The sequence below is a fragment of the Pleurodeles waltl genome, chromosome 9 (genome assembly GCF_031143425.1).
Source record: "Pleurodeles waltl isolate 20211129_DDA chromosome 9, aPleWal1.hap1.20221129, whole genome shotgun sequence".
Classification (NCBI taxonomy): Eukaryota; Metazoa; Chordata; class Amphibia; order Caudata; family Salamandridae; genus Pleurodeles; species Pleurodeles waltl.
The window spans coordinates 461,815,562-461,827,989 of record NC_090448.1 but is presented as its reverse complement, the minus strand read 5'-3'; the positions used below and the strand labels follow the sequence as shown (position 1 = coordinate 461,827,989).

At 45.6% G+C, this 12,428-nt stretch overlaps 1 protein-coding gene across 3 annotated transcripts in view; it reads left to right on the top strand.

The window, feature by feature from the left end:
* Positions 1–12,428, top strand: part of MARK3 (microtubule affinity regulating kinase 3) — a 383,109-nt gene that overhangs the window by 46,444 nt on the left and 324,237 nt on the right. For all 3 annotated transcript variants that reach the window (XM_069207286.1, XM_069207285.1, XM_069207287.1), the window contains exon 5: positions 12,277–12,342. In XM_069207286.1, the coding sequence (XP_069063387.1) occupies positions 12,277–12,342 (66 nt within the window). The remainder of the gene's footprint in view (positions 1–12,276; positions 12,343–12,428) is intronic.

Here is a 12,428-nt window from a genome sequence, read left to right as displayed (position 1 = left end):
GCCGATGCCTACGACGTCACCCAGGATGGCTACACCTGTTACGGCGCGTCGGATTCGCCTCGGATCCGATCGACGTCCAAGAACACTTTGGAGCCGGAGCCTCCGGCTTCGGACGGATCCGAGGTTCGGCGCAGACAAAGATCTTCGGCGTCAGCCGACGCCTTGTCGACTCCAGGCTTGGAGTCAAGACTTAGGTCAAGACGTCTGGCCCTTCGTCTCTTGGAGAAGGAGGAGGAGTACGCAAGGCAACACCTGGAGGAAGGAGAAGTTATAGAGCCCTCAGGTGACTTCCAGGGACTGGACTCAGCTAGTGGCCTTGACACTACCCCGGAATGGGATCTGGCTTCCCCTGGAGAGGTCACGGAAGAAGCTGCTTCTTTCCATGCAGTCATTCGTAAGGCTGCAGAATTTTTGGATCTTCCCCTTCCTACCGCGGAGGTCAAGAGAAATTTATTGACAGAAGTCCTCCATCCGACGTCTGCTTCTGCTGAGCCTCTTCTACCATTCAATGAGGGTCTGCTGGACCCCATTAAGGATATCTGGCTGAAACCTGTATCCACCGCTGCGGTCAACAGAGCGGTGGCTCAGCAGTACAGGACGGCGCCTGGGGATCCGGTGTTTCTTTCCAGGCAACCAACTCCGGAGAGCCTAGTCGTCCAAGCTTCATGTTCTTTCAGATCCTCTCCTGGTTCGTTTCCTGGGGCCCCTGCGGACAGGGAGTCAAAAAAGTTGGACCATTCTGCTAAAAAGACATTTTCATCTTGCAGTATGGCCCTAAAATCTTCCAATGCCACATGCATACTGGGGCGTTACATCCATGCCCTTATGGAAGAGGCGAAGGGCCACCCTAATTTGTCCCAGGAGATGCTGCAACTATTAGCGGATGCTCAGGCGGCTGCGAAGCAAGTGATCCAGTCTGGATTGGACACTTCGGACTCGGTGGCTAGGGCTATGGGCACGACCATAGTCTCTAGGAGGCAGTCGTGGCTTCGATCATCAGGCTTCTCGTCGGACGTGCAGGCCACACTCCTTGATCTTCCGTTTGATGGAGAAAAGCTCTTCGGCTCTAAGGCTGACTCTGCCTTGGAACGTTTTAAAGAGAGCAGAGCGACAGCTAGGTCTTTGGGACTCCAGGCGTCGGCCTCATCCACCTTCAGAGGTTTTCAGAGATTTAAGGGATTTGGACGTGGTTCCTTTCGAGGAAGATTGCAAGGACCACAACAATCTACTTCTACCCTGCCTTACAGATCGGGCAGGGGCAGGGGCAGAGTCCGTACGAGAGGAGCCACCTTGCAGCACTCTGCCTCTTCCTCGGGAGGGGTACAGCAAGGAAAGCAGCCGTAGTCCTCCACCACTCCCTGTCCATTCGTCTCCGGTAGGGGGGAGACTTGCCTCTTTTCTTCCAATGTGGGAGGTCATAACATCGGTCTCCTGGGTCATCGACATTGTGAAGAGGGGGTACGCTCTTCCCTTTCGGGAATTCCCTTCGACCTTCCCTCCCCGCCCATCCTTCTGTTCGGAAGACCATCTTCTCCTGTTACAGCAGGAGGTATTATCCCTATTACAAAAAGGTGCAATAGAGTTGGTTCCCGAGCAAGAGAGGGGTCAGGGGTGCTATTCAAGATACTTTCTGATTCCCAAAAAGGATGGTCGACTGAGACCGATTTTGGACTTGAGGATTTTGAATTGGTTCCTCAAACAGGAAAAGTTCAAAATGCTGACCCTCTCACAGGTTCTTTTGGCGTTGAACGAAGGAGACTGGATGGTGTCGGTCGATTTGCAGGACGTGTATTTTCATATTCCGATCCTCAAATCGCACAGGAAGTATCTCCGGTTTGTAGTGGGATCACAGCATTATCAGTTTGCGGTCCTTCCCTTTGGTCTTACTTCAGCACCTCGAGTCTTCACGAAGGTGATGGCGGTGGTAGCAGCAGAGCTCAGAAGAAGGGGGATAGCTGTGTTTCCCTATCTGGACGATTGGTTAATCAAGGCCAAAACTCCGGAGCTCGTGCGGTGCCATCTCCAGTCGACGACTCAATTGTTGTACGACCTGGGTTTTTCAGTTAATGTACCCAAATCTCACCTGGAGCCCTCTCAACGCCTCCTGTTCATAGGGGCAGTATTGGACACGACATTGATTCGGGCCTTTCCTCCACCCCAGCGGGTCCAGGACATTCAGGCGTTGATTCCAATGTTTCATAATGGAGCGGTAGTTCCAGTCCTCAAGGTCCTCTGTCTGCTTGGTCTGTTTGCTTCTTGCATACTGTTGGTCACTCATGCACGCTGGCACATGAGGTGTCTCCAGTGGTGCGTCCGCAGGCAGTGGTTTCAACAAAAAAGGGGATCTCGAAGATTCGATAAAGATCTCCAGAGACACAGCAGAGGATCTTCGATGGTGAGCAGCGGTCGACAACCTGTCTCAAGGAAGGCCGTTCTCGCTGCCTCCTCCAGTGGCCACGGTGGTAACGGATGCTTCCACTCTAGGGTGGGGAGCTCATCTGGGGGACCTGGAGATCAAAGGCCTTTGGTCTCCGGGGGAACAGAAGTTGCATATCAATCTGTTTGAGTTGCGGGCAGTACGTCTGGCACGCAAGGCCTTCCTCCCTTCCATTCGCGGTCGATCAGTCCAGGTTCTAACGGACAACACGACCGCGATGTGGTATATAAACAAACAGGGAGGAGTGGGGTCGGATCTTCTCTGCAGAGAAGCTCTTCGTCTCTGGTCCTGGCTTCAGGATCACAAGATCTGCTTAGTTGCACATCATTTGTCCGGAGTCCTGAACGTGCGTGCAGACATTCTCAGTCGACGCAGCTCGGTCGATCACGAGTGGCGTCTTCATCCAGATCTAGTTCTGGGTATCTTCCGGATGTTGGGATATCCACAAATAGATCTGTTTGCAACTCAAGAGAATGCGCAGTGTCCGCTATTTTGCAGCCTCCAGTATCTGGTGCAAGGAGCTTTGGGGGACGCGTTTCAGATGTCCTGGAAGGGGCAGTTGCTTTACACGTTTCCCCCCATACCCTTGATTCCTCGAGTTCTCAGGAAGATCCGCCAAGACCGGGCTCAATTCATCTTAATAGCTCCGGATTGGCCGAGAAGGGTGTGGTATTTGGACCTACTCCAACTCTCTCAGTGCCCTCCGCTCCGTCTCCCTTGCAGGGTGGACCTCCTCTCGCAGTCGCAGGGGCAGATTCTACACCCCCACCTCCGGAGCCTGCATCTTTATGCCTGGAGATTGAACGGGGCAATCTGAGTTCCTTTTCTCTCCCTCCAGATGTGGTGGAAGTTATTTTATCGGCCAGGCGACACTCCACCAAGTCAATCTATGCTAATTGTTGGGCTAAATTTTCAAGCTGGTGTGGAGAGACTAGTTTAGATCCTTTAAAAGTTGGTTTGTCTGACATTTTGTCATTTGCACTCCATCTGGCACAGAAAGGTTTCGCAATTGCCACTGTTAAGGGTTATCTGTCAGCACTATCTGCTTTTCTGTGCCTTCCTGATCAGCCGTCCTTCTTTAAATCACCAATTGTTTTAAATTTCTAAAGGGGCTCACTAATAGGTATCCACCCACGCCATTCGTTATGCCTCAGTGGGACCTTAACTTAGTCTTAACTTTTCTTATGGGGGCTCCGTTCGAACCAATGCATTCTTGTTCTTTATGGTACCTGGTATTAAAAACTGTTTTCCTGGTGGCCATAACATCTGCCAGAAGGGTTAGCGAGCTTCAGGCTCTCTCAGTGGAAACCCCATACCTTTCTTTCTTTAAGGACAAAGTGGTGTTGAGGACCAAGGTGGCTTTCCTACCGAAGGTTGTTACATCCTTTCACCTGGGGCAGTCGATTACTCTCTCTTCCTTTTACCCTCCACCTCACCCATCCAAAGAGGAAGAGAGGCTCCACCGGCTGGATCCGCGAAGAGCTCTGAGCTTCTACGTCGCCAGGACGAAAGAGTTCAGACAGGATGAACAGCTCTTCGTTGGATACGTGGGGAAGAGGAAAGGTAGAGTGGTCCACAAGAGAACGCTATCCAGGTGGGTCATTCTATGTATTAAGATCTGCTATTCTTTGGCGAAGAAGGATCCACCTGTGGGGATTCGTGCCCATTCCACCAGAGCCAAAGCAGCTTCATCAGCTTTGGCTAGAGGTGTTCCTGTGGCTGACATCTTCAGGGCAGCGACTTGGGCGTCCCTCCATATTTTTGCAAAGCATTACTGTTTGGACTCTAGGAGGGATGGCCATTTTGCTCGCTCGGTGCTGCAAGATTTCTTGGTTTGACCATTCGGGCACCCACCACCGGGGGGTTTACTGCTTTGGGACTCTATTCTTTAGGTGAGAAATCCACAGGTAGGTGTATCCGTCAGAAGAATAAGTTACTTACCTTCGGTAACGCTTTTTCTGGTGGATACAATAACTACCTGTGGATTCCTCACGGTCCCACCCACCTCCCCGTTGCCTGTCTGGTCAAACCAAGATTTTTTTGGGTGCGCATCCTTGATCTTGTAATATATGTATATAGCTGTTTAATGCATATGGTTGTATTCATTGTATATACTTTTCCTTTGCACATTAAGATAGTGAAAGGGACATTTTGGTCTGGATTTATACTCATATATATTTATTTCTATCTCGGTTTGAGCAGTCATATCTGTGATTTTTTTTTTGAGTTTTATATTAAATGTTTTATTTTCATCTATTCTGGATGAATGTGTACTCTTTAGGTTTAACCTGTTCGCCTCTATGGCACGTAAAAAAAACTGACGTCTGCACGTCGACGAGGGCTTCTTATTGCCTGGATGACGTCATGTGGAGTCGGGCGATTGTGACGTCATCGTCGACGTGCAGAGCTAGAAGAAATTTCAGTCGAGGGCTGGCGCGAGGGAGAATTCTTTTGCTGAGGAATCCACAGGTAGTTATTGTATCCACCAGAAAAAGCGTTACCGAAGGTAAGTAACTTATTCTTCTGGTGGATACACTAGCTACCTGTGGATTCCTCGCGGTCCCTCCCGCCTCCCCGTTGTCTGTCTGGTCATACCTAGATCTCCTTTGGTGTGCATTTGTATATTTTATTTATGTATATTTGTAGATATATACGTACATATATAGTTGCATTTCTGTTTATTTGCAAGTTCTTAAATTTGTTCATAATGGTGTAGAACTTTTAAGAAGGAGCATTGGTATTGTTTCTGTTATTAGCATTTGCTTTTTCTATAAAGGTTTGTTGGATATGATCATGAAGTGTTTGGATTATCAATGTTTATCTATTCGTCTCAAAGGCACGCCGGCGAGGGCCTCTTATTGCCACAATGACATCAGGTGGAGTCGGCAATTGTGATGTCCTCGCCGACGTGCAGAGCTAGAGAGAAGTTTCCGTTGAATGCTACGCATGGGGAGAATTCATTCGGTGAGGAATCCACAGGTAGCTAGTGTATCCACCAGAAAAAAGCATTACCGAAGGTAAGTAACTTGCTCGTTATGCTCTAATTATGCCTTTTCAGGTTCCCCTGGGAAGATATCAACCCTCATACCTGAGCAAAGGCCTGTGGTCTGCGTTAGCATCTGTAGCGAAGCATTCAGTAATCAGCATAGAGTCGTGGTTCCCTGGCTGGAATCTTCCTCTTAATGTGTAATGGGACTAGGAAGGAACACAGCTGATGTTCTGAGAAAATGTCCCTACGTAAGGATGTGTATTTTTCTACGAATGTTGGAGACTAAACTTCTACCACGTTCACCGGCAATGTACCAAACTGTAGCCTTGAATGAAGCACAGAGTGATCAAGAATGTGTTGTCTGAGAACACAGTGCTGGGCTAAGCAAAAACAGTTAGATAGATGAAAAATAAAACAAGAACGTAAAACTGGTTATTGTAAAAATAACAATGCAAAGCCGAATAAAATATATCTAGGTTAAAGTGCTCAGCGGCCTTGTGTGTTAAATTAATAAATTAACGTGAATGGAGCTAAAACTAAAATGGCTACACCGCAGGTTAATGGTGACAGCCAAATGCTGAACCTTTACCTTCAGTTGGTATTACACTGGTATTGGGTGGGGTCATTTTTAGGTTAACTGCATACTTGTGGCATTTTATTTAAGAGTTTATTTGAGATCGTAGACTTAAATATTGTAGTCTAACCTAGAGTCATTTTCCCAGTGGTATTCTTTATTTGTTACCTCCTGAGTTGAACTCCAGGCTGTTCCGTCTAAGTTATTTACAAAGTGCATATTAACTAACTTGGCCTATTTTGGTTACTAGAGACCATTGGAAGGTGACAGAACACCCTAATTACCTGAAGCATTAATTATTTAGAAAACTGAATGCAAGCCTTGTATTGTAGAATTTATGTATGACTTATCTCTTGACAAGTTCCCTAAGTGCTCAAACTGGCATCAGAATCCAGGGTTCCCTTTTGGAGTACATGGTTGATAGGGTGATGGGTGTGGTATAGCCTATATGGGAGGTGTTGTGTGAAGGTCAAGGCATGCATGTGTTTTCTAGATGCTTCTACCCCACTCCATGTTCTCTCTCATATGTGGACCTACTTCCCCTGCACCCAGTATTGCTCTTCACCTGTGTGCTTCTCCCCCCTCTCTGTAGGCTAGTGTACTCACTTATGTGCTTTCCCTCCATTCCTGTGTTGCTTTGTTGTGTGCTGTTTTTGCCCCTTCCCGTTCACTCCCCATTGCTTCTAGCTCATAACTACTACTCCATGGCTCCTCCCACTGCGCAGTTCTTTATTATTATTATTATTTTGCAATAATTTCAACATTTTGTATACTTGCAAAAAGAGATTTTGCTTTTATTAAATGTTTTTCTTTTTTTTTTTTATAAAAAAGGGCACTTGTGTAAAATGTCATCATGCATGTGAGTGCATACAAAATTGAGGCTGTGTCATTGCTCTTTTCTTTGAAGAGAATGCATCTAACCACTGGAAGCCAGTGTTTGGAGTTGTGGGTTGATGTGAGTACAAATGGGCAGATTGTTGTGAAACAGGTAGCTGCAGTCTGAATTCTCTGAAAACGTTTGGGAACCTCAAATGTAGCTGTGGTTTAAGTTTGAGTTTTGTTTGGCCTTTCATGCATTTTCTCCCATTTAACTAGAATATACTCTTCATATGGCACTGTCGCCGCCAAGTGTACTCTTTATGTCCTGTTGTGAAACAAATATTAAAAGCTGTTTTTGAAATAAATGGTGGGGGTTCCTGGCTGTGGATGCTATCACCTTTATAGTACATCAGATCACCTGTGCTTTGTAGTGTCATTTGTAGTTTTATAGGTACAATGTGAGAGATTAATGCTTCATTTGACAGCGTGCTCAGTTCTTGGATCTGATCCTGTGTTGCTCCCTAAATGATTTTCTTCTATTAGTAACAGTTAGCTTATTAAATGTTTTGGCACATTCTAGAGCACTGGTATTTAACACCTGCAGTATTTTGTTTCTAGTAGATGATTTGGATTATTGCCTTCCGGAATTCCTTGAATGGTTTTTGTTATATCCAGATTTTGTTTTTCAAGAATTTTCAGTGTTCCATCTAAAATCAGACTACTGGATAGAAACTACGTATTGTAACTGTTTCACAACGGGAACATAACTTTCTGCTAACAACACACATATGGCTGCTTAGCTTCCAAGCTACTAACACTCAGAAAACCCTAATCATCTGCTTTTCTTTCACAAATATATGAACAGTATGTAGAAGGCCTGAATGCAATTCTGCTCTGGGTGTGAAGCTACTCTGGAAGTCTTTGTGTAGTTAAAGACATAGCCCGTGATTGAAACTGAAGTTAAATACAGTTTTTAGGCTTCGCCCGCACAGTGCTTGCAAATCTCTTGTATTTGAAAAACCAGCATTGGCAGAGCCAGTAGGTCTAGATTTTGGACCTTATAAGTATTTAGCCTTGCAGCATATTATCCTTGGTACTACATCATCTATTGTTACTTTACTTGCCACTGGTGAATGGCTACACACAACCCAAGGATGGTCTTCTGTGCTACTTAATGAAAATATGATAAAGGGCCTGATTTAGGTCTTGACGGTGTTACCGCCAAGCCGGTGGCGGACCCAAAAAACACTGTCAAGTCGACTGTGTTCCGCTTGCCGTATTAAGATGTATTGTGACCGAGCTGCAGACCGCCACAACGGAGCGCCATTCCTAACCATCAGACGGGTGGGATTCCGCTTGCCGTATTAAGATGTATTGTGACCGAGCTGCAGACCGCCACAACGGAGCGCCATTCCTAACCATCAGACGGGTGGGATTCCGCCGACCATATTTAGATGTTCCAGCTGTGCAAGTGATGTCAAACTGGTGGATTGCTGATGGAAGGAGACCATCGCTGGGCCCAGTGGACAATGGCTATGGAATACAGGTAAGACAGACAGACCTTCCCCCCCCCGCCACCCCCATCCCCACTCGACACAAAACACCATATACACACTATCATCCATTGCCATTCCAGCACCAGACAACCCGTATACCAAACACACCCATTGCCATACATCCATGACAGCACCGTGCAGCCCTCTCGCTTGGTGCCCTGCACCAGAGTGCGCCAGGTTCTGCTGGCTCGAGGCAGGCGGTGCTTGACCCAAGCGCCCAGCCCAAATCCGTAGGCCGCCGCAACTGTTCTGTTGCAGCCGGACTGAAACATGATGGGCTGCTTGGGGTTGTAGGTGGTGTCGGCACACAACGGGATGTAGATGGGCTGGCAGAAGCCATGGTCCAGGATGGAGAGGCCTTTCTTGCCATGGTAAGGCTGGGTGGCACGGGCCAGGAGCCCCAGGACTAGGAGCAGCAGCAGGTCGTGGGGAGGCGCCATCCCCAGTGAGACGTTTGCCAGCCTCCGGGCAACTCCATCAAGTTTATGGCGATCCATGGAGGATTGAGGGAAAGTCAGATGCAATCCTTGCAGAGCCAAGCAGACATGGAAGGGACAAATGCTGCAGCAAAATGCCAGCAGCTGAACATTCACCCACAATGTAACACAAGCAGGAAAAAAAAATAGTCCCCCAAAAAAAACAGAAACCACCAAAGCGTAAAGATACAGTACTTGGTCCCCGGGAGGAAACAAGACAAAAGGGGAGACAAAGAGGAAGGATTGACCACTAGCAAGCAAGGATTTTTAAAGGACACTGAAACAAATAAACAGCAGTGGGTTGTCTCTAAGCCTACAGAGAGGTATGTACTAAAGTATATACAACAGGTCTTCGAAGCTCGACCTAAAAAAAACAACAAAAACTTAAGGGGCTTAAAACCAACCCATTACTTTCCTTTGCTTGCCCGTGGGCTTGCTCCCACACCACTCTACTTACTGTTGTCTGGCTGGCTCCCATTTGGCTCCTAAATCACTCTGTTTCCTTACTGGTCAGCTCTGCCTCTGTCGTCGTCGTGGAGCCTGGACCTAGTACTGCTTGCTTTAGTAGCAGTGGAAAGCATGCAACCTTGATGTTTGCAGAATGTCATGTCTTGTGCTTAGCCGGAGATTTTCACTCTGTGGCTTTGAGTGTTCTTTTCAGCGAGAACGCTGGAAGAATTTGATAAGCATTAATGGGATAGGTATACCAGTCTAGCATCTGATTCATGTCTTCTTCTGTAACTCCCACTTGGGTCTCACCATTCCAACTATGACTGCTACCACTCAGTGCAGCATCACAACTAAGGGAGATTGCTTATTATTAAATGGCAGCCACTTTAACATGCGACAGAGAGACCTGGCCAAAGATGGCCATGGTTCTTCAAGCTAGTTAGTGGCAGAAAGCATCAGAAGACTTGTTTGAGTTTTAGAAGGTGCTCTAGGTGTCATCTTGGATTGTTTAGCTTTGTACAAGCCTGTCAGACAGCCCTTTGCCCCCTAAAAAAAACGCAACACTGCGATTGTTTACTGTCACAACTACTCAGGTATGCACAAAGCTTGACTTTTTGCAAAGCGTCAAATAATTTGCAATTGACAATGTTGTGAAAGCCTGGAATGGATCAAGAAATATTTATAAAACTATGACGATACTTTGCCACTTGCCCACTCTCTTAGCATGTGATTAAACTGCCCCTTCATGCTCCAGTCACAGCCGATGTCTCAGGGTGCTCACACACTCTTAAGTCCTTCCCTCTTAACATGGCCACCCCATAATACACTGTGCAGTATGTGCTGGCCGTCTTCTGTCTCCATGGACGACAGACTTGTTTCTATAGTCATGGTTTAAAGGTAAAGTTTCTTTATATGCCTATCTTGCTTGTGGAGTTGTAATGGCAACCAGCACCGTGAGCATGAGTGGCGGTGTTGTGAAAAAGAATGTGGGGGCACAGCACTGGCTTAAAGTGGCTTCTGGCTTCGCAACGGACAGGAATTTCTTCCACAAGCACATGGGGTGGGAGAAGGGCAGCAGGGTCGGAGACCCGAAAGGATCAACATCGCAGTAGCTTTCCTAACTTGAACAAGTAATGGTGATTTCCATTGACCTGTTTCTTCCCCTAAATATAGTTCCTTGTGGTGGTTGATTTCTATTTAATGACGGTCGACCAGCACCATGCTTACCTTATTTTCCAGTTGCTGACCGCAGAAACGTCTAAAAACCTACTTCACATTGAACACTCTAAAAATCCGGAGATCAAAGGTTGATGTTAAACACAACAATAATGTGATAGACTATATGCCACATAACTGTGTCAAATATAACACTTTCAAGCTTGTGTTAACTGTAAATACTAAGAGAACACAATCATGTTGGAGTCAGAAGGGTTGAATAAATTATGCTCCAAGGAGTGGCAAATTATGTGGCATAGTGCAGCACATTTTGTAATACTATTAATTATTTCTTCATTTTTAAACTTGGTAACACTCTGGGCATTGTTTGTACCTCATTACTAGCAGTTTAACACCCAAATATAGCAATAAGCAACCGAAAGGTAACCAGTCCAGCTTTGCAAAAGGGCCTTTCACTGCACAGAAACATGTGCCGTTGATTGATTTTATTTTTTTATTTTTTATTTATGTAACTTTTGCACCATTTGAGGTAGAAACTAAATGTTTGCGTTAAAATCTGCAGATTATGTGGCAGATGATGGATTATGTGACAAAGGCATATTTGAAGGCAGCGCAATCGCGTAATTAGAGTGGCCTTGCTCCTATGATGTGGTACTCATGTATTTAACCTAGGGAGGGTGATAGTGAACTGGCCAGTTGATATTTCAACTAGAAACCAATGCATGTGCTCATCCCACTGAGGTATATCAGTCAGAGTTGAAACCCTTATTTGCTGCAAGCTATGCACACAGCTCTAACAGGTTCATTAACACTTTGAGATAATTTATTGGCTTTGGAACCTGTGACCTACAATTTGTTACTTGACATTTCTGTAGCGCGCTGCTGTCTAATTTGTAGACTCGCAGCACTCTATTGTGTGTGTTGTCAGCCGAGGCCTCTATACATGGCTTAAAGTGTGAAATAGGGGACAATTTGGGGTCATGCTTGATTTCCTGAGCAGGGACGCGAAACGTGTAATTTGAAGATGGGTTAAAGTGTGTGTTTGCCTATTTGCTATGGAAAAGTGCATGGATTTAAATACTGCATTCCTCCGTACCTTTATCTTAATACGTCAATGCTCCGGCTGTGCCAAGCTAACCTGAATGTCTGTTTTCAATCCAATGCAACCTCAGTGAGTTAAAGCACCAGCTGCAGTTTGATCTCACTGGTATTTAAATCTGTGGCATGTGGGTGCATAAACCCATAACGGTCCCTTACTGAGCTGGAAAGCTTTAGATTGCAGGGTACAAAGATCTCTGCAGCTGGTGCATTAACTCACTGATGCAAATATATCCCTGTCAAAAATTGTTGCATACAATCCCTACTGGGATGCGGATTCTCTTGTATTAAACAAGCAGTGGCAAAACCAGTAGGTTTTGCCAAAGTGAAATGTATTGGCTTTGGCACTGGTTTTTTTTTAATTTTTTTTTTTATTATACATGTTCCACCGGAGTTGAGCTACTGTGCAACATGGCTTAAAGTAAAAAAAAAAAAAGAAAATTGCTATAATGCAGTCAGTGCTGTCCGTGCCATATTGCTTTTAAAAAAAAAAAAAAAGATTTTTTTTTTTGTCAACTGCTGTGCAACATGTAAAAAAAACATTGACAACGCCAATAGATTTCTTATAGGCAAAAACTATTGGCTTCACCAATTCTTGCTCTTATCTACAATTACTTTAGTCGCTTGGACTTGGTACGGGACATGGATTGCTTGTTATTTTGTCGCATGTTTAATCCTTTCATGTTTTTTGTTCTTCCTAGTTAAATTATTTGAAGTTATTGAAACGGAAAACACTCTTTATTTAATAATGGAATACGCAAGTGGAGGTAAGTTTTGTAGAACTGTTTTCATATTAAATGTTTGCCACATGGTGTTCCTCCAGACTTGACTGTTTCTCATCAAGTGAGAGAAT